Source organism: Etheostoma spectabile, chromosome 11, assembly GCF_008692095.1.
Source record: "Etheostoma spectabile isolate EspeVRDwgs_2016 chromosome 11, UIUC_Espe_1.0, whole genome shotgun sequence".
NCBI lineage: Eukaryota > Metazoa > Chordata > Actinopteri > Perciformes > Percidae > Etheostoma > Etheostoma spectabile.
This window is the reverse complement of record NC_045743.1, coordinates 8,492,698-8,515,665: the sequence shown is the minus strand read 5'-3', so window position 1 is coordinate 8,515,665 and position 22,968 is coordinate 8,492,698. Positions and strand designations below refer to the sequence as shown.

The following is a 22,968-nucleotide window of genomic DNA, read 5'->3' as shown; positions in this document are numbered from 1 at the left end:
GAAATGCCTGTTGCTGAAATGTGCTATACAAATAAAGCTGCCTTGCCTTGCCTTCTAGTATATTTTCCATTTTATGATTACACTTCTATTCGATTTAGAGGGAAATATTGTAAATTTTACTCCACATTTATCTGACAGCTGTAGTTACTTTGCAGATTTTACACACCAAACATATGATCAACACATAAAATATGATGCATTAATTATTGATTACTATCCAGCAGTATGTAAAGTTGTTAAAATGGCATAAAAGATATGATCAAGTCTGTATTCTGCGACCACAAGGTGGCAGAATACACCGCAACATGTTTTTGTTCAGCAGCAACAGCTTCGCATGACTTCAGCCCCTCGGTTCAAATCAATATACAGTGTTTTTGTGTGTAAACTACAATGATACATTGTCCTGTTTTGCATTAGAGGACTGGGCTTGTCTACTATCGACATTTTCATCTTATTGGTAGAAGCTTAATGCACAGCCATTTATTTGTTATCACGATTAACATATATTTAGTTTCTTTTCATCTGGATAATGAAATGTGAGCAAATCTGGATTTTAAAGACATATTAAAAGGTTTATTACAACAACTTATCAATTTAAATTTTTATACAGAACTTTCACAAGTTACAAGTACATTTTCAACACAGTATCACACTCCTTTTTTAGCAGTTAAGCCGAGGTACAACAAATAACCAAAGCTTTCATAAACTTAGAGCCTCAACTCAAGTTGAACCAACTTGTTTAATATTTATCTGACCGAGACATTATAGAATAAACAGTTAAATTCTCGCAGAGAATTATTATCTCATGCAGACAGCACATAATGAAATAAATAAAAAATAAAAAAATCATACTTTAAGAAAACAATGTGTTAGGTTCTCATAAAACTACACAGTAGTAAGCTAGTACAGACTAAGAGAAAAGGCAAATTGACTTCATGGTGTGATTTCCTCCCTATGCAATGATGAAATGCTTACAATTCTTACAGGCGGTAGTAGTGTTACTCTAATATACATGATGTGATTCCAGTTCACATCTGAATGCTTTATTCTTACATGAAAATGAATGGAGTCAGGAAGAGGCCTATCCTAATGATTGAAACATTGTTACGATCAACTGCTAAGAGAGTTTAAGTGATCAACAGGGTTAGCTACTGAAACCAGACTATTCTATAAAAAAAAAAGTACATAACACCTAGAAAGATCACATATAATGTATCATTGTTATTTACAAGGTTTTCTAAAAATCATTAAAACAACATATTGCCCTTAAATGTTTTCTGTATTAAAGCCAGAAACACTCACAAAGCAAGAAATTTCCTTACTGAGAAATGATGTTCATGAGACCCTTATTCTGAGAGAACAGCTATCAACTAAAGGTAATCTGCATTAGAAATGTACAGAAGTAATTCATACAAAAACATTAATGGCACTGAATGAAGTCACCAGATTGAGTAATGGAAAAGGTACTGCAATCCTACAATCACTGCTTCAGGAACAATCAGACTACAGGTGGAATGTTAAAGAAATAACACACATTTGTAACCAGACCACCTCTTTAAGACTATTTGTACAAGCCACGGTGAGCTCAAACATTCAAACTGAACAATGCGACTACAGTTGATTTCACTCACAGAAAAGTTGTCAAATTTATAATCTGATTCAGCCATTTAACATTTGTGTAATGTGACAGTATTGAAATCTACTTCTAAAAAGCTGCCAGTACTTAACAATTGGACTGTCAAAACTCTAAAAAGGTAAACCTGTCATTTCTCAAAATGTGCAAAATGGAAAAAAACAAATCATGACAACAGTGACTGCACTTTATGTCACTCTATCATAAAGACAGTGCTTATATAAGTCATGAAAACAATTAAGCAAACTACAAATGAACCACATCATACTTTTGTAAAGTCTCAAACAATTCACTGATCAAACCTTCCGGCTGATTGCTTAAAAAACAAATTTTATATATGATTATTAAATAGTTAACACAAAAACCTTTTAGAACCACTTGTTTTACATCTTTCACCTAAAGTGCCTGTTCTTTTGTCTTCATCAATACCAGAGAAAACATTTGCATTTTTAAAAAGCATTGCCAACAGAGGACAAAATTGATCCAACATAAAATAATAAATTAAAAACGAAACTGAAGCCTGGGGAAAATCGCCTTCCTCCGTTTGTCAGAGAGATTGAAGAGGCAACGGCACTCCAGTGTTGAGGCTCGGGCACAGTTTGGGACGATCAACTCCCTGAAGGCTGAGACTGGGTCTCCTCTGTGCTCTGGTGTGATGAGGTGGTGGAGGCGCTGGACGGGGCCGAGGCGGACGGGGCCGCGACGACGAGGAGCTGACCCCGTTGGAGGTGCTCACGGAGCTGTGCTGGATGGCCTCGTTCTGGGGGCTGCTGGGGACAGACATCTCCTCGCAGCTCTCTTCTTTGTCAGAGACTGTTACAGAAGATGAGAAAATAACCAATGAAATAGCTCATAGCATTATTATGTTTGGATTTTAGTCACATTGCAGTTTACCTGCAGCATTTAAATGATATAATCCAGAAAGGCTCAGGAAAGCCTTGTCATGTAGGCCTAATCAGATATAAAACAGCTATTTGCATGTGGTGTATGCAAACTGTTTCATTAATCCCCATAATGCTACTTCTGCACCCCTTCCTTTAATTAAAGCTCCAATGTCAATTTAAACCCACATCATAAGGGTACATTATATTCTGGGGCATGTGGCAGTTTCCATTCCCTAACTGCATTCTCATTTGTTTTTTTGTTACCTTGCCAACTACTGCAGCGACAGATGATTACAGCACCTGATTTTAATGATGCTCACACTGGAGAGTAGGGAAGACTTGGAGTCGAAATGCCACCAGCTGTTATGCAGTTGCATTGAATTAATTGGATCCTGACGGGAAAAAAACTCTACTCTCATGCTCTGTTTCGTAAAGGAAAAAGGAGCACAGTGATAATTAATATTGTTAATGATATGAAGTCACTTCTTATAGCACTTTGTAATTAATGACTGGGTTTCGTATTTGAGAACATAAAATACAGATTCCATAGCAAGAAGAAGCAATTAAAATGCAATACAAATGCCTTCACTTTGGAGGCTTCATCTGCCTTCTTGACTGGACTTTGACCGTGTGATTTAGTGCAAGTGAATGTCAAAGCGCTATAAACCCCCTTGCTGTTTTACTATACAGAAGGTCAACCTGAGGATAAATCAGCTTGGTGGTTTTGTTCCATGTTCAAGTGAGCATTATTACTCCTAAAGACATTAAGAGGTGGTTGTCTATATCATAATAATAAGAAATTCTGGTTGCCTGGGCAGCCAGAGCTTTTTCTGCTCTCTTGGTTTCTGAAGTGGGGTTCGCTGTAAGCAGATGGACTGTTTTGTGTGCCAAGTGAAAGCATGTCCTGGCTTGTTTGTGGGGCAGTCCGGGTAATTTCCTCCCACCTGCCATGGCCACGCCTGGGCAGGACGATGAAGGGTATTACCAGGTCTGGGGTTGCAGTGTACTCTTATGGGATATGTAACACAGGGTAAAAGAGGGGCTTGATGAGGCCTTTACATGAACGAGGGTTACAGATCAGTCAGAATCAAATAATGTGCTTCACTAATTAGTAAGTGATTTCCAAACAGGGGTACTCATGCCTCAGGGTGTACTTATGCAATTGCCAGGGGGCCTGTGAAAAGATTGTGGAGAAGCTCATCAAAAAAAAAAAATTGAAATTACTATTTCATTTAAAATATTGCATCAGCCGTAATACCTGTCAACTACATGTGAGTGCATAAAAACTAGTCCGCAAGCAAGCAGAGACATCTAAACACACATGAAAAGTAATGGATAAATGAAGGAAGTAGATAGCTACAGAAAGTAATTAACTAACAGTTCAATAATATAATGGATGAATGGGTGAAATAGCAAAAACCTTAGGATAGTTTTGGCAAACTATTTCGCTACTTGAAGTAGCAGTAGTGGAGACAACTTAAACCTATATAGCTAGAATAAAAACTTAAAATTGTTAGCTAAAACATATAGATAAATAAGTCTGTTGAGGTACATCAGACAAAGAAAGAAGGTTGAAAACCACTGGATTATTTCATTCTGCCATTCTACCAGACATTTATTTTCATTCTCACATTAGTTGGCTTGTTTGAAATCTACCCCACCTGCCATGAGCCAAACTAATGAACTTGGGTATTTGGATGAGGTTATATTTTCCCAAACAGCGTAAAAAGTGCTCCAAGTGTCATCCTTCACAAAAGGTCTCAAAACATGGGACAGATGTCCTCAGTAAACACATGAGAAAGATGACGCAATTCATCTGTGGATTCTTTCTAAAAAAACAATCCAGACAATACCAAATGAGACCTGGCTCTGACAGCCCACTCTAGCCTGGAAACCGTCAGTCCCATAATGCCCATGACGCGTGTCAGTAGGATTGTTAGCAATAAGGGATGCATAATGAACAACCTAGCTTGGTGGACACCCCGCAATGAGAATGCTCTGCAGTCTTGTCAAGCTTGCTGCTTTAATGGACTCATTTCAGAGGCAATCATTGTCAATACAAGTCAGCGGAGGCATTTAGAGAACAGTGGACAAGTGGCTTGGATCACCACTTGTTCTTGTTGCATACTGGCTCATTTGTGAGGGAAGGTGAGTTATGACCAGAAAAATCTGAATGACAGAGCCACTGTCTCGGGAAACAAAGAAATATTGGTGATATCATTTTAAACAAGACCATGTTATGAGCACTGGCATGGAGAGGACACTGTCCAGGCTAACAACAGGACAGGCTTCAAACAGGCTGAATCTTCTTATATATATATATTATATATATATATATATATATATATATATATATGTATATATTCAAATATTCATGATAGTTGTATGGTATAAGTAAGATCATGCTTACCTATACATTTCTAGGTAACCCAAGCATTTGGTTTCTGAACATCCAAGACAGTTAGCTTTATCATATAGGTGTCAAATGAGGGGGAAACAATTGGTTTGTTGTGGTTACCACCTGTGGCCTCTTGAAAAGACTCAGATAATGCCGCCAGCAAGAATTTGTCTGAAAACTGCACTGCCCATAAATTACTTAACTTTTGCAAAGTTGAAAAAAGGGGGATCTAATATATCAATAGCTGTTTGGCCATAAGAAAGACATGTCCTTCTAGTGGTTAGCTGGAGCTCATTTTAGAAGTGTTTCACTGGAAGCCTCGGGCTGAAAATAATGGAGCATTACTCACTGTGATAGCCAGATTTCTTCTGCATGGCGGTTACAGGGCAATCTTTATGAGCCAGAAGAAGCTGCTTCAGCTGAGCCACTTCGTTTCTCAGCAGGGTGACTTCATTCTTTAAGAGAGGAGACACACAACAACACTCAATAAAATGGTCACTTTGGAGCATACAATATGTCAGATTACAGCATGTATTCAAACAGACGACATGCGCAGATAGTTCAGATCTGGAAAAAGGATTTTCCAAAATCAGACAAAGGTCAGATTTCAGTCAATTAAAAAACAATTGAAAAGCATTTCTTCATTCAGTTATAAAGTTTTAAACTTATGTTTGAGATACTAGAGCCAGACCCATACTTGATGTTGGAGGCTGACACTGATACAGATAGCCCGATAACAATGTATTGTCCACTAGTAATTTTTTTTTTTTTACATAAACACACAACATTTGTAACACAAACATTTTGAATAAGGATCACTTATCTCGTTTGTTTTTGTAAAGATTTGTGACCAGGATATGTACTGAGTGGTGCATTTTACAGTTAAAAAAATAAACATGTTGGTGCTCTCTGGTGGACAAACTATGTAATGATGACACTGTTTTAACATGATCTCAAACATATCTTTGGCATTTCAGTACTGTTCTTGTTACTTTTTGACCCACATTTAAGTGTCTGCCAAAAAGAAAATATCTGCAAATATGTCAGCCCTACCTGATTTTTTCAGTGTTGCTCTAGTCTGAACACAAAAACCTGCATACAGTAAATGCTCTATACGGTATATACACCATCTGTAGCTTAAATGTGGCTTTGTGCCTGCTCCAATGAATAGCCTTGCCTCTTATCTACCATGGCTGATTTTAATACCAGTTATTAATGGGATCATTGGGTTAAATTCTCAAGACCTCCTTTGTATAGTAAGGCTACAAGACTACTTCATCACTGCAGATAAACTCCAAAAAAAACAGTAAACAAAGGGAAAGGTAGCAGCGTAATGAATGAATTCAGGATAAAGTATGATGCACTTCTTCATTTATGTTTTTCCAACACAATAATTATGGCCCTTCACTGGCTCCAGACCAGCACATTTGTCAGAGGTGAGCTGTTCGGATTGTTGCAACTTTGTAGATGCTGCTAAGATTTACACTCTTGTGTCCTTACAGCTCCCACGGGAGCTGAGGATTTCTGCATGTCGTAAAGACGGCCACATTATGCTGAAGGTGACTTTAACTGGATTTAGAACGGCCAGGGCCCCGCAGAACACCCAATGGCAGATTTAAGCTCCTTCTCTTCTCCTTTAAAGGACTACGGGCAGCTTAATCTATTAGTCTAAAAGCAGCCAATTTATTTGATTCCATCTGTTTAGTCTTTATGTTGTTGGCAGGTGAGCTATTGTTAGACAGATTTAAACACAGCTGGACGAGCGTATGTATCACATGTTGCCAAAGCCATATTCACTTCACTTCCACCATGACTGCTGCCATTTACCACCACTATAAACACAAACATTTAAAACTCTCCCTCCACTCAGCCATGGGGAAGCATATGAGAAAAGTCACAAATGTTAACATCCAAAATCCTGTTTTCATTTAGTAAAACTAAACTTCTACTGCAGTGAAAATACAAAGTTTTTGGTTGATTTTCAAATGCATTTACAAAAACATTTAGCCATTTAGACTGCCATTGACGCTTTGCCTACATAAACGTCAAACTGCATCATACCTGCTGGACTTTTGAGAGTTAAACTTGTTTCTAACTTTATGAATTAATCAAAGCTGAGCAAATGGGCCTTGGGCGATGCTAGAAGCCCTGTGAGCTGCCTGGTCTGACACCTCATTAAAAAGCCAGTTAAGGATGATGTTTAAATAATTGTGCATCATTAGAGGTAGTTTCACTGATCAGCTGGGCCATGTCAGCATGGGTTTTTTTTACAAAAACTGCACTGCTGATTAATGCCTTCATTTAAAGCATCCTTTTATTCTCAGCCACATGTTGTTCCCTTCTTTGTAGTTAACAGCGATGCTCTGTGTATAACCCCATCCCCTCACCTGTCCTTCCCTTTTCATCCACCTTTATTCAAATACAATCTCAAAAAGCGCACTCACGACAAGTGGTGATATGTTTTTGAACCAGAGATTAACAACATGAACCTATTTCTTTATATTGTAGTCTATCCCCTCCTCCACCTTACACATCTTAATCTGCTTTCATAGAAAAATAAGACAGTAAGCAAATAAAAACCACATCTCATTTAATTGTCTGGAACACCGATGTGCTGCACCCCCGGCTCACACTTATCAACAGAGACAGCAGATACATGAACTGTTTCGAACTTGTCAGCATCAGATCCTAATTGCTTCCAGCAAAATGAAGGTTCAAAAAGACACCTTTCCCTAGGAGATTTTTGAGGCCATTCCGTAAACTGCTGAGACAGAAGCAAGACACGCTTGTGCGCGGCTGACATCTGGAGGATACATCTTTATTGACAGGGACATATCAATGTAAAGGGCTCACACACCGCTGCTGTCACATGACAGCTCTTCTTAATCGGCTTTAATGACTTCATCACCACAGAAGGGAAGAGTCTGTGTACACACGCTTACACCAACAGCACAGCACATGGTGATAAATAGACAAACGCATGCATACAAACTGACACTGATGCATAAGAGCAGAAAAACCAAGACAGATGAAGTAGTTGTTGCATGCAGTAGCTCAGGGGAAAGGTAAAGAGCACCTGTAGTTGTCCGTTCATGGAGTTGAGGTCCTCAGCCTTCTTCTCCAGAGACTGGACCCAAACTTTCCTTTTCTGCCTACAGCGAGAGGCTGCAGCCCTGTTACGCTCCAGGAACTTGCGCCGCTTCTCATCAGGGTTTTCACTTGTGGTTCTGCGCCGCCGACCCCCTGTGCTTGGGGGGTTTTGCGCAGGGGGTGCCGGGGAAGCCTGAGCAAATAATAATAAGAAGACAAAATAATGGCTGTCAGAACAAAACCACCACCACATCTGTAATGTGCTACTGACATCGTGGTGCAGCACTGAACATTGCATACTGAGTAACTGAACTGGTGTGGTTACACTCATAAAATACTAAAGTTAATGTAATTAATCACATTATGTACCCTATTTAGTTGCCTTTCTATGATGATCAGGACAATAATTCCCCAGAGTAATACATATGGCATGTCAGTTTACACACAGAAAGAATGCTATGCAGGGCATGCCTTGCCAGGAAAGCAGTGGAATCAACAATAATGCAGGCAGGAATGATTGTCAGCGTTAGCTGAAAGCTAACAATGAGAAAGCAAACTAATTTCACACATTGATGTATCTATTGTACATCCAGACTGGTTATTGTTTAATATGTTCATACTACTTTTGATACAATACTCTTTTGGTACAAACAGCCAAAACACACTTTCTTCTGATAGCATACTTGCCATTACAAATCTGACTAGAGATTTGATGCCATCTTTCTTGATAGTTTTTGATATTACAGCTACATTTCAGTCTTAATAAAGTTCAAATTATAAAGATCATTATTCTGCATACGTATACCCACAGATAAAAGACACAAAAGAAGAAGTCTCTTTTATGAAACACTCATACAGAAGATTGTCCCTGTACTGCACTTGTGAATACGTACAGGTGTCTCTGTGGTGGAGGTGGCTGGCTGCTGAAGGGAATGGGGAGAAGGTTCCTCAGTTGTGGGCAGGTGAGGAGCCGGAGCTGGAGTTAGGACCGCGATCGGGGCTGGAGTTGGTGTTGGGGTCGGAGCAGGAGAAGCGGGAGCAGCAGTGTGGGTTATGGCGCTGCTCTGCACTTCACCACCATTTCCATTGGTTACCTGAGGAAGCTGCTGGCTTAATGTGGCTTTCAGATTCTGGGAAGAGAATTTGGCCCGGGAAAACAGTCATGAAATGTTCATGTAAAGAAAGGGTTGGTACAAGAGGAAAACTATATCCAGTTATATAAACATGGTATAAAGGAGGTCATGCTGGTATTATACCATTTTGCTATTGTATATTTATCATTCAATACATTTAAAAGAATAAGACTATTAAGGTAACACTTTCCAAAGTTACATGACTATGATTTCCATCTGTAATACCTTCTTTTGAGCAAAGGTTTAGCAATTAGGCTGGTTGTGAAAAACAAACATGGTTATTATAATAAAATACAAGTTTTAATTCAAATCAAATGCTAGTAACATATTGCCTTTATTTAAAACTAATCTGAAATCCAAATGAACTGAAATACACTGTAATTAGACTATAAAAAAAAAACCTGAGCCACTGAATTACACACTGCAAATGCCGCTAGCAGTTTGTGGGATCATTTTGAACACAAATCCTAAACTAACAGTTGAAAAGGATGTTTGGGAAGTTGAAATGAAATAGCAAGCCCAAGAAATTTGAAAACGTGGTGCCTAAAAGTGACTAAGAACGCCAGACCTCGAGCATTAGCATTAGAGAACATACTGTAACATCTTGCTTCAATAAAGCTACGTATTCCATGTTCACCCAAAATTAAGATTATAAAAAGGATTCTAAAATAAAAATCTAATACAGCCAGAAAAAATTAAAACTATAAAAAAATATCCTGAAAATAGTAAAGCAACGTCAACAAATTTTAAAAAGTAGAATTTTAAGTAACCTGAACTGTCTGGTGAAGAACACACTCCTCACATGTATTTTGCATATGTTTAGGTTGTAATATTATCTGGACACCAAATATGATGGACTTCCACGCTACATAATGTGACTCAAACTATCAAAAAAATAACTTTTTCAAACATTGACTAGGACTGCATATGCCACACAAACGCGGCCCATTCACAGAAACTATTTCTCTACAGATTGGTGTCCATGATTCACAGGCCAATTCCTCTAGTATCAAACACTGAGCAAACAAGGTGAAAGTGAATGAGCCTTTCGAAGCAATAACAAAGTGAGAGGGAATACATTTACATGAGAAAACAGAGGACCACATTATTCTAACAACTGCCTTTGCCAGGCCAATCTATCTACCAAATTAGTTTATCGTGTAATACCCTTCCAGAAGCTCTTCTGGCAGAAACAAGATATTATTCTCTTGGAATGGCCCATAGAAAGAGAGAAAAGCCAGTCAGATTCATATTTCATCTCTGCCATGGAAACCTCATCAGTGTAATAACCCTCCATCTCATGGGTGTTATTCAACCATCTGCTACTATATTACTTATCTTTATTTTGCAACTAATTAACAGCATAATCTTCTAAATTCAGCAAGTTAATTATCATTATTGTGGTCTTTGCAGCATCATCAGTCCTTGTAAAGTGCCGTCTCTGCGCCCCCCCGAGAGCCGGGTGGGGGCGGGGAACAGGCAGGTTGAGAGGGGGTCTGTTTTCTTGACGCACGCTCATTAGGTGTTTGCTGATGAGCTGAGTGCGGTGGGAGGCGTCAGGAGTGAAGGGGAAGGGGGTGGGGGTGGGGGGTGCAGGTCAGGCAGGATTCTGCTGAACAAAAGGTTTCATGCAGGGTGAGGCCGACTTAATGTGCCTCGCTGAGCGTGTGCCAGGATGCCCCCAGCTGGCTTTTGCTGGTAGCCCCCTCTGGTTGGCCCCAGTGATGGCGTGCTGAGCACAATGCTGTCTCCGCGTTTGTCATCTCCATACCCCATGATCCCCGACAACCCCCTTTCCTCCCCCTCCCTTCACTCCTTCCTGGCCATTCAAGATCAATCCTACCCAACCACACACACACACACACACACACACACACACACACACACACACACACACACACACACACACACACACACACACACACACACACACACACACACACACACACACACACACACACACACACACACACACACACACACACCTCCTCTCCGCAGTTTATCTGTTAATTTTCACAGGCGGAGCATGCTGCGAACACTTAAATGTTCTGTGATCCATGCTTCATCACATTGCCACTGATTTCCCACTCAACACTTCATATCCCTGCCCTTCAACTATCAGTGTTTATGCAAGAGGACTTGGTTACAAGACTGTTACGACCATCTCCACTACACAGAGAAATATTTGGAATTTTATTCTTTCTGATTAAAGCTTTTCTTTTATTAAATTGGTCAGTTATTATTTTTAAATATGAATTCATAATTTTGTCTATACAATTTGTATAGAAAGTAGTGATAACTGCCCATTATAATTTCCCAGAGCATTAGTGTTTTGTCCGACCGACAGATATTTAGTCTTCTATCACGTATGACAAAGAAGACCAGCAAACCTTACTTACATTCCTTTTATTGGTATTTCTATCAACGGTTTTATTTATTGTAATGGTTCCTTTTCGTTTTTGGCAAAACATTGTTTTTGTAATGGACTGCAGCTTGCATGAAAGGTGCTGTACAAAAACAGTTATACAAGCTATACACATCTAACAACACAGTTTTGGGAATATTTCGGGCCCAGCCCACCATTGGCGCTCTCATCTGGTCAAAGAAAGGCCGCTTATCGCCAAGCTCCCTCATTACTTTGGTTATTATTTTCTCTCTAAGATGGGAATAACAGACTCAACATGGAAATAATATTCAATGAAAAAGAAGATATATTTAATACCAGCTTTGCTTCTGATTGGACGGGCTGTGGCTGTGGAGAGGGAGGTCCTGGGATCCCGGGGACGTTAGGCACTACGGTGACAGGTCTGACAAGCTGAAGGCAGAGACACAGAGACAGATAAGCATAGAGGAAATTAGTCTTCAGCAGTAAAAAGGCAGGCGGCGCACCCACACAACACAGTCATGGCAGGCTCTGAGAGTTTCCTCATATCTCAGCCTCATTAGGTTGGATGGCCTGTTATTTTGTGGAGGCAGCGCCACATGAAGATGCAGTGTGCACGCTAATGAACCTCTGCCTGCCTGCGTGAGAGCATATGGGCAGGGAATCTGAGCAGAGGATGGAGAGACACAAGTCGGAAGGCCAGAGCCAAGCCTCCTCTCGCAGCCGCTGACAATGAGACAGCGGGAGGTGGGGGGAGCTGGAGAGGGAGAGAGAGTAAGGGGGAAGAGATGATCGAGTGAAAGGGAGGCCCACTGGTGGCTCATGTTCTCCATCTACTACTGCCCTCCTTTACTTGTCAACGGCTTTCCCAATCCCCAACGACAGGGAAAGTAGAGGTTTTTTCCTGCTGTGCTGCTATCAGGAGATAATCACCTGGTGCTCAGTGTTCCACACAGACAATCAGGTCCAAAGTGAACAACAAGACACGCTTAATGGGAGAGGTAAAACAAAAATACCAACAAGATCTCCATTTACAACATGTTTTCTATATGAGACACTGTCTTGGGTTGCAGTTATAATTGCTTTGCAAAACACATTAGTAGTATCATCTATCTGCTCTGCCAGAAATCAAGAGCGTTGATTCTAATTGTACAAGGACAAATAGCAGTGAAGTATCCTGGACTGGAGCCTGCTGTGCCCCAGCCAAACCCTGTGTCTTTGCCACAGTGACACACAGTTATACTCTAAAGTCCATTATTTCACTCAACCGCTACTGCTCTGAATTCCCTGCCAAATATGAGGTGCCAAAGCTGTAAATAGTCCCTCTCTCCAAGTAGAGCAAAGAAAATATGTATTAATGTATCGCTACAGTATAGTGTAGTCTGAATGTCACTTTTGGAAGGACTTTCATTTCACTGATGTTAACAATTGTCCATACAACTTTTCAAATTTAAAATGTGAGTAACAAACGGTAAACTCCTGACCGGCAAAGCATCAAGTAATTCAACACAGTCAAGTCAATCTGTTAGTCTACACACTGACTGGACTAAAATATAGTGATCTAAAATCTCCCTGCTTCAGAAACAAATGCTTTTGTTTAGTAGTTTTTTAGGAAACAGCATTCAACAACAAACTCTAAGGTTTATTTATTGGTTGTTCTGGAGCTTTGTGATAGGCTAGAAAGGGGAGATTGTTTTGTCGGAAAAAACGTGTTAGTGACATTGCTATTTGTTCAGTAAGTAAAGGCCAATGCATGCATTCTTAATTCTCTGATAGTTTTAATCAAATAGTCACCAAATTATCAGAAAAGTCTAATTTCAAAACTCTGCTTTAACTAAAACACATGGAAACACAACATTAACATACTATACCCAGTAGCACACTCACAGGGATTGCAGTTGGAATATGTACACTTGAGCTTGTAATAGACGCAGGTATAGCAACTGGCATGGTCTGGCCATTAGGCAGCTGTAAGAGCACAGGGAAGGTGCCAGATACGGGGCTGAAACGGGAGAGAAAAGCAATCCCAGTGAGAAAAATAAGCAACTTTGTTATTAAAACATAAAACAGAATCTTTCACAAATGAAAAACAAGGGTGGCTACTAATGCACACACATTATGTCATAATCAGGCAACAACTTATGGAAATAAAGTGGAACCAAAACAAAATCCAACTTAAGAAATACATCTGGTTCAAGCAATATTATTAGAACACATATTCTGTCATCACATTAGACCCCATAAGTGGTATCAGTGTTGCCCAGATATGGATTTCTGGTTTGGTGTTTTCACCAAATCATCTGTGTCTGGCTTTTCAAAACTTCATTTAAATACAGGATATTTTTACCCATGTACTTTTACTTTGAAGCATATTTTACTACCAAAGGAAGAAAAATCACATTTTCTACAAACAAAGTCCTTTTTTAATTCAGTGGGATCAAAAACAAAACGTAAACAGCTACATATGTGAGGTGTGGGCCCAAAGAGACTCGGCTAAATACAGATTTAGACTGAAATCCCTGTCCACGTTTCACTGCAAACATAATTGTTTGGACAGATTTTTAACAAGACCAATTTAGAACTGTGAAACTTACTGAAGCTGAGGCTCAGTTTCACAAGCTATTGATTATTATAATTATTATTTACCATGTACACTGTACACATTCATCTGGCTGGCTAGCTCTGGCTAAGCTGTGCTTTACTGAACACTGTCCGTGTTCTATAACAATAATTTTATCTTATTGTATCTTTGTTTAAGCAAAAAAAGGCTCAATATGCTGAACAATCATATGGCCTAATAAACTGACTGGATTATTATTTGGAAAACCCTTTCATTATTTTTTCTTTCCACCTCTCAGTAATTGAACTGGAGCTATGAGTCCATATTTGAGCAATTCTGATATTGTTCATTGGAGATGGGACTACAGCAGTCTACAGCCAAAAAGAAAAAATCCTGTAGAGTGAAATTAAATCAAAAACTAAACAAGCACATGCCTCATGAAATATGAGCTCACCAAGACAAAACTGCACAAATATAAAAAAGATGACTTCTTAAAACTATGGTTTAAAAAAAAAAAATGACGTTTTGAGTTACTTACACTATAGGCCTATTAGTGGATGGGACTTGGGTAATAACAGAGCTAGATGTTGGTGATGGAAGAGCTTGCTGTATTACAATATTAGCCTCTGAGGTTGCTAGGAGTACATTGGGAACTTGGAGGGATGCAGGATGGACTATAGTGGATGTTGGCAGTGAGGCAGGCTGCAAAGATAATTCCTGAAAACATCATACAAGACCTTAGCTGAAAGAAGTGTTTAATACCAGATGTTACTTCTTATAATAAAAAGGAAGGCCAAATGTCAATGTAATTTAAAAAGAAATTAGGATTAAAAGAGCTAAACAAATTTTAAAAGAAGCTAATTAAAGTTATCTAATATCTCCCATGAATTTCTCTAGGTAATAATTTTTGGCAGTACTGTTAGCATTTTTTCATGTATCTTTGAATGTTGAGAAAAAAGTAAAACTGAAACAAAAAGAATCTGATCACTTATTTAATTGATATTCATACCAATGGATCTGTAATTCTAATGTAAAATACCAATAACAGAAGCAGCAGGAGAACACCTGTTATTCACTCTTCATGACAGTGTTGTAAACTCTCCATGATTAGCACAAATACTAGAAACGGCTAATTCAAGGGCTCTACCTTGTCATCATTCGTGGTAGATTCAGGGTGAGGCAGAGGGCTATCTCGATGGGCCTCCATAGCTGTGGGTTCCTCAGTTTTGTTGCGTATGATAGGTGTTGCAAGAGGTGACAAATCCAATGGTAACTACAGAAAAATAAGAATGTCAGTAAAACAGATCAGTGATAGAAATGCTAACCATGGGACAAAGAGAAGTCAGATGACCTGCTGACAAGGAGCTTGACAACGAGAACAACCTTTTTAATGTCATCTTCTGTCGCTTTTTTGAAGTCATGGTCGAATGGACTTGCAAGTTCATTGAACAGTCCAACCTCCTCGCAGTTCTTCAAAAAGCGGGTAGGTGTAGGTGTTTGGTCTGCAATGGAGGAAAACCTTCAGTACAAAAGATGGAATGTATCAAGTATTAATTACATCAAAATATCTCACCTTCATGAAGACTTACCAGCAATGATGACACTTTCATTCCTCGCTGGGCCAAACTTCAGTGTCATCTCATGTTTGTGTTTGTGGACAGCCAAGTGATCCTCATTTGTAAATCTCTAAGTACAGTCAAAATAGAAAACAGAAAGGAAAGAAAAGTTCTGGAACACCCATTAACAGTTTAAGTGCAGCATCCAACAAACATGTCATTAATAAGTTGCAGGCGGCCACTTTAAACGTCTTTACTGTCATTACTCAGGTTAAGACCAAACATTAGATTAAAAAATATGTGTCAGGTAGGGGTGTGGATCTCTGGGCACCTCACGATTCAATTTAATCCCGATTCAGAGGCCAACGATTCAATTCTAAACCGATAATCGGTGCATCTCGATGCAACAATTTTGGAATGTACATTTCCATGCATGATTTTAAAAGATATACAATTATAAATCTGAGTTTGTTAGTTTTTGACGTTTACAGTATTCATCACACACAAGTTTTAATGAAATGTTTTGTCTACTAAGGTTTTTATTTTGTAGTTATTCCATGCTTAAGCCTTAAAGATGCTTGTGAAAGTAACCTCCTCTCACAGTGATCTTCCATGTCAGAGGCTCAGTCATGTTTACAAGTGGAGAACTGGCTTTTTAGAACAGGAAACATTAGATGGTCAGATGTAATGTGATAAAGTCGATGAACAGCCTTTATGTGTTTTGCCAAACTATTGTATGTATGTCCTATTAGATCATGTGTGTGTATATATATATAGAAAACCTTTTTTTGTTTTCCCTTTTGGCTATTTTTGTGTTTGTTTTCCCTGCACTCTTGCCTACAATCTAGGTTGTTGTCCATTATCTCATCTTCTTTCAGTCACTCTATTTTGAACTAGAGATGTTCCGATTCCGATACCAGTATCGGAAATGCCTCCGATACTGCCGAAAATGCTGGCATCGGTATCGGCGAGTACTGGAGTACAGGCACCGATCCGATACCACATAAACTATTAAAAATAGGAATCTATTTACTGGTTAGCTCCGTTAGCTCGGACACAGTTCTTCTTCGCCACTCTTAAAATAGTTGCGCTGCTGTTTTAGAGGGGCGAAGAAGAATTAATCGCCTAACGCCTCCTTAAAACAAGCTAGCATTAGCGCATCATGTCGGCAGTTTGGCTGTACTTTACCGTGGATGTTCCCACCGGGAAGACGGCAACATGCAACATATGCAAAGAAGCAAATTCAAGGGGTGGCACGAGTGTTGCAAATTTCAACAGCAGCAACTTCATTAAACATTTGAAGACGCGTCACGCTAAAGAGCACAACGAATTTATGAAAACTACGGGGGAAAAAGGACGAACTGCAGTAGCAAACTCTGGAAACTGCCTTCCAGCGACGAGATAAAGTACCCAAAGACAGCCAAAAAGCAACAATGATAACCAACAAAGTTTGGGAGTTTATTGTACTGGATTACCAACCCCTGTCTGTGTTCGAAAATGTGGGATTTCGCCGCTTAATGGAGCATTAGAAGCCAAGGTACGGTTTGCCAGGTTGTAAATATATCTCCGAAACTGCGCTACCCAAATTATACGAGACAGTTAGGGAACACATTTCGTGTATGCTTGGGCAAAGACGTGCATGCAGACAGCTTTACCACGGACATTTGGCGCTCCGACGTGTGCCCCGTGTCTTTGCTAAGTTTAACGTCCCACTGGGTGGACAGAGAGTCAACGTTACCCCTCGAAGTGCGGAGCTGCACCCCACCGAGTCCCGAGGGTCCCACACTGGCACATTCACTGCCGAATCAATTGAGGGGGTTCTAGTAAAGTGGAAAATCCCCAAGTCCAACATGTTGTTTTACATTGTTATACTGTTCTATTTAAAAATATATGGCTTCCATTTGCTGTATTAATTAATGTTTTAAAAAGTGTTAAACCTGAGCCAGGCCTTACCACAATGATAATATTATCAGTCTTTTTTTTTTTTTTTTTTTTTAAACACTGGTATGGGTACTCGGTATCGGCCGATACCCACAACACAAGTATCGGAATCGGTATCGGGAAGTAAAAAATGGTATCGGAACATCTCTATTTTGAACATGTCTGGAGACAATAACTTTTAAATAAAAATCAACACATTTTATATCAAATTAAAAATCTATCTTTCTATGAATCAATTTTTTCCCCCACCCCTAGTGTCAGGTAGTTCTAATATTGTGTCTGCATTCACATATTAATGAGGGTAGACTTAATGCCAGAAACACCTTTCTTTAAAATTTATCTTGGAGGGTTGTGGAATTGGCTGCTTGGAATTATGACTTTAGAATATTAAAAATTCTGGCTAAGGGCGTGTCCAAGTTGGGTGACCAACCAGGCAGAACAAGAAACTTTCCCGGGGGTCCACATCACGCACACGAGCCCCAGGTTCACTGCATGTCAGTTGGATTTTGGTAATTTGATTACTTGCTAATTTGTTTGGGAATCTGTACCACTAGAGTACAAAAGAATCTGGGTCTGGCACTGTTGCATAATCTTGTGGTCCTCTCTTCTAAAGTGGCCATGTGTTAAAATGTAGCTAGAACACTTTTAGTATCTTTTAGTTGATATTGTGCTCACATAATGCATTTTCCCAAACATGTTGATCCAGGCTGAGGCCAGTCTACTCACAGGGTCATTTGAAACAGTGGCACAAAGTAAAATTTGAAATAACAGAGATGACTTACCTGTCCACACCCAGGAGCAGTACATTGGAAAGGTTTATCATCACTCATATTAAGGAATTCCTGTTATGTCACCCTAAATTAAAATAGCAAAAAAACAAAAACTTTCAGACCTAAAGATGTGCATGCAAATAAGAGTTGACTGTTTACAAACAAGATTATGGGTCCATCAAGTTTTGTAGAATAAACATTGTAACAATAGTAAAACATTATTTCAGCAAATGTACAGAGCTGATATCGGATGATGTGTGACTAAAGGACGGTTGGAGTGTCACTGTACAGATGAATGTCCTGAGAGAGGACAGCTAGAAATGTGGACAAAGCATATCGGTGATGGGCGGTTGCTTTGGTTGTTTACACCTCAGTGTCATGAAAAAGACGGTCCGTTTATTTTACTCCAAATACGCGGCTGAGGAGGACATCCTGAGTAATCCTCCGCTGACATATATACCGTTATATTGTAAAGTATCATGAAAAGACGAAACACAACACAAAAACAAAAACCTAATTACAGAGTAGGATTATCTGATCTCGTTGCTTCCACTAAATAACGTTAACCGAGCCCTGCAACCGTCGCCATTTTGGACCTTTATATCACTGTAAACAGAGATGTCAACGTATATTTCGAGGTCGTTCATTGCATCGGAGCACAAGTCGCTCGCGGTAGCAGAAATTATGCTATTACAGCCGCTTTTTTACCCATTCCCTATCAGTGGGATCCATAACAACGCTCACTTACCCCTCAGCCACAACCCTTAATTTCCAAAATCCCACTGCTGTACCAAAGTCTCGCGAGAGCAGCTTGAATTCTTCCGTAAACGTCACACACGGACTGAGTGTCATCCCCGATGTAAGTCAAGTGCAGATTTAAGTCGCGCATGCTCTGATTTAAACGGTTTACAGCATTACGTGTCATATTAACACTTGTGAAATCCATGAAATAATAAACTTTTATCATTACAAACATTTTTATTCGATATTGGTATCACATAAGTCTCTCGCCTCTCATTGTATGCTACTTGTCGCAAAGTGACGCATGCGCGACTCAAATCTGCACTCGATTACGTCGGGGACTGAGAGCATAGACTGGTAATATTCAGTCTACGGGACAGACTATGGGACAGAGCCAGAATCTGGTTATGCACTTTTCTTGTTTCATTTGGATACTCAAGTCGTTTTTTAAACATACAGTAATTTAAGTATATATTCTCCTCAGAAGTTTTAAAACTATTAACTATTTGAATTTCACAATATTATTCACTAAATAAAATGTCTCCTACCTAACAAAAACAAATGTCTTTCATATTTTGTTGGCTTTATGTTGCCACATCATCTATAATTGCTCCTTGATCATTTGGTTTCAGTACAGCTTAGTAGTTAAATTCCTGCATACCAGATACCTTGACATATTTCATTTAAAATAGTTGCATTGTGGTAGCCTGTTTTCACTTTAAATGTTTACATCCAAACCGTTAGCTGCAGAACCAGAGGGGGTACTTTTTTTTTTAGGTTGCTATACAAGGTCAAATAGCAGCGTTCAACTTCATCTGACACCCTAAACTTTCAGCTTAGTTCATTTGGTATATATCAATTATTAAAACCTTGTCACTTAACAGTTGAAAACTACTAATTTTTTTAACAACCCAGTAAACTTTACATGACATTCAATAAAGTCAAAATTCATTAAATAGCTCAATTAAATCTAGATTTATTTAATGTCATTTACAAAAGCAAGCACTCACTTGCTGCCTAATTACAGTACTACAATATAACTGCATCTGTACCAAGAATTCATTAAGGTGGACCACAAAAAGCTTGCATGTGATGTGCTGAGAAAACAAGGCTGATTCATGGCAAGTCTAAGCAGCTGCTTTGCAGAAAAGATGACATTCAAGAAAGATTTCTCTTTCTAGCTTGATATCCAGACAAAAGTTACTGCCGTTTTTAAATAGTCAAATACATGTATTTTAATCACGTAATTTCTTACATTTGTACAATACATGCTTTGCGTATTTCAACAGTGTCTGAAAGACTTGAAAATGTACATTTCCATGACGCCAACGCGGAACAATTTTGGTAGCCACAATAAAATATGTAGTCACATCTGTAATGAAAGTGTTGTATGACAGCAGAGTTTTACATAGCAAACAGGATAAGGAAAGCAACCATCAAACAGAACAGTCCCATGGCTTCAGACAGGGCAAATCCCAGGATGGCATATGAGAACAGCTGCTGCTTCAGAGATGGGTTCCTGCAAACAAGAACAAACCACTTCAATTCATCAACAATAAAAAAAAACAAAGCATGCACCAGAAATCTATTAATCTAATTTTAATATTTTCAGGATGAATGCATGCAGCATCAAACCTAGCATAGCCGATAATGAGACTGCCAAACACAGTCCCAATTCCAGCTCCAGATCCCGCTACTCCGACTGTGGCAGCTCCAGCACCAATGAACTTAGCAGCGGTGTCAATGTCCCTGCTGATGGCGCTAGTCTGGAAGCCCCTCAGTGTGACCTGGGTGACTGGGCTCTGTGGAATCACAGCAACACTACTCTGGAGAAAGAAATGACAAAAACTATACATGTCACCTTTGAAACCAATGCCATGAGTTAGTTGACATTCAAAACAGTGTTGAAACAAATATTGGTAATAGGAAAAAACAATTAAACACTGACTAAATTACAATTTTCATGATCATTTAATAATTTTGTTTAGCCATTTTCAATGTTAATCTTTACAATGCAAAGAGTTCAACTTTTCTAAACATTTTAAATTCAAAACTAATTTTGAATCCTGAAAAGATAGTAAGTGGAAGTTGGGTTGGGAGTCTTTAAGTCTTAGGCTATTGGTCAGACTACTTTATCTTGGGGTCTTTAACATTTTTGATGGATCTTTTACATTTCTGACATTTTATAGGAGAAATGACTATCAGTCAAAATTAGTAATAAGTGGTAATGGTCCTCTTACCTGTGTTTGCAGCTCAGGCCTGGACAGCACAGAGGCAGAGAGGGGTCTGTAAAGGGCCCGGGAACCAGCACGGACCTGTAGCAAAGATCCAAGAAACCTATTGTTGTTAGCTACTACCAGTCTGAGCAAGTGGGAGGCAACTTGTATGTCACTTTGTCAATCAATGTCATTCACTGCAGTGCAAACACTTATGACTTGTGGCCTTTAATGATTTGAGTATAGTCTTTGCTGTCAAAGTCACTCCTGGTTAGTCTGGAGTCTTGTTCATATGTGGAGCTGGCAAACTACAAAAACATTGATGGCAAGCATACTAACAAGTTGTCCTATTGTAATTCAAACTGGTTAACCTGCTAGAGCTACTTAAAAACAGAAATATGACCTTGGAGTAGGACTAACAACACAGGCTTCATGTATTTTGGAACAAACAATGCGCAAATACACAAAGTGATAGTTTTTGCATCAATTGCACAGCCTTGTTTATGAGTTTGCTGCTTAACAATGCACTAAATTGGGCAAACAGAGGCAGTAATGACCTTAGCTAACGGCTAAACATGTCGGCTACTAACGAACGCAAAGGCAGTGGCAGTCTTTTGAACATAACATGCATGCACCTTATTCATGAATATTAGGACTACATTGTCACCGTTTGAAAAGATGTCGTTCTGTGCTTTAGCATTAGCAATCTAGCCTGTTGGCCTAGACTCCATTTAATACCCTTGCCAGTCAGCTACAGTCAAGTTCAACCAGAGGCCCACCGGATTTACTAGTGATATTAAGAAAGCAAGACTCAAACTTGCAGGATGAAAACAACGAAGGAAAGAAACTCACCAGAGCCGGCGTGGAGACGAACTTTGCACAAGCGTACATTTTCTACTTTAGGTAATGTTAACCGGTTTGGTCAAATCTGGTAGAAGCCCGGGTCTCTCTGAGGAGGAAGACCGGAGAAAAGTAAGGTCAAACGGGTGTAAAAATGCTCCACAAAGAAAATGAAGCCATTCATATGTACATTCATATCCATTCTGCATGCTATTCTCACTTGTGCACTGCAATGTGAAGTTAAGAGAGAGGATGAAAAGAGATTTATAACGACAGACTTCTCATTCAAACTGCCATTACCCACTTACCGACTGCAGAGGTCGAACCACAGTGGAAATGTGCGCATGCGCGGTGTGACGTATATAGAAGCCCGGATGATGACAGTGGAAGGTCATTTCACAAAACTTTATTTAAAAACACAGACTCGGGGTTTAATAGTCACAGTAGTCCTTATAACTGTGCTACATCCATGGTGTAAACACCATATCCAATATCTTGTGTTGTCAGAAAGTGTTGAAAAAGATTATTTTTCCAACAGCTACAGGGGAAACTAAAAGGGAACGTGATTTTAATGGGTTATTTGATATTTAAAGATATTTAAAGATGCATTCACCATAAAAAGTAGTAGCCTACGTTTGGCCTGAATGCAATGACAACAGACTTCTGAGGAAGCTTGTAACAGTTCAGTTTTTTTGTTTCTGTATGCATCTGATGGGTGATAAAATAGGCCTATATAACGTAGGCTACCTCTAAAACAGATATAAATAAATTTCTGATTTTTAAAGATTTAACTGCTTGATTTTTGTAGGAAAGAAGTGGTAAA

At 39.2% G+C, this 22,968-nt stretch overlaps 2 protein-coding genes across 3 annotated transcripts; both read right to left on the bottom strand.

Moving 5' to 3' along the window:
- Positions 1-551: 551 nt before the first annotated feature.
- On the bottom strand, positions 552-19,161 carry atf2 (activating transcription factor 2). The gene is given in 13 exon segments (XM_032528960.1): positions 552-2,331; positions 2,334-2,446; positions 5,265-5,370; positions 7,992-8,198; positions 8,899-9,135; positions 11,861-11,953; positions 13,409-13,523; positions 14,620-14,798; positions 15,229-15,354; positions 15,465-15,583; positions 15,671-15,767; positions 18,361-18,433; positions 19,097-19,161. Coding segments are annotated over 12 exon segments (1,530 nt in total). The 5' UTR covers positions 18,409-18,433; positions 19,097-19,161; the 3' UTR covers positions 552-2,241.
- An 887-nt stretch (positions 19,162-20,048) lies between these two features.
- On the bottom strand, positions 20,049-22,560 carry atp5mc3a (ATP synthase membrane subunit c locus 3a). 2 transcript variants are annotated; one of them, XM_032529002.1, is made up of 5 exons: positions 22,454-22,560; positions 22,158-22,254; positions 21,330-21,404; positions 20,725-20,915; positions 20,049-20,608 (listed from the first exon to the last, which is right to left on the bottom strand). In XM_032529002.1, the coding sequence occupies exons 2-5, from the start codon at positions 22,194-22,196 to the stop codon at positions 20,494-20,496; spliced, it is 420 nt and encodes a 139-aa protein (XP_032384893.1). In that variant the 5' UTR covers positions 22,197-22,254; positions 22,454-22,560; the 3' UTR covers positions 20,049-20,493. The 2 variants fall into 2 exon arrangements, with proteins under 2 accessions (XP_032384893.1, XP_032384894.1); XM_032529003.1 differs by having other exon boundaries at positions 22,366-22,485.
- Positions 22,561-22,968: the final 408 nt, after the last annotated feature.

What these genes read in the sequence shown, in the direction of transcription:
- atp5mc3a (XM_032529002.1), bottom strand. Translation starts at nt 22,196, where the DNA reads ATGTACGCTTGTGCAAAGTTCGTCTCCACGCCGGCTCTG. An exon ending in GGCCTGAGCTGCAAACACAG is followed by an intron (nt 20,916 to 21,329) that starts GTAAGAGGACCA and finishes TTCTTTCTCCAG; the next exon opens with AGTAGTGTTGCTGTGATTCC. An exon ending in CTCATTATCGGCTATGCTAG is followed by an intron (nt 20,609 to 20,724) that starts GTTTGATGCTGC and finishes TCTTGTTTGCAG; the next exon opens with GAACCCATCTCTGAAGCAGC.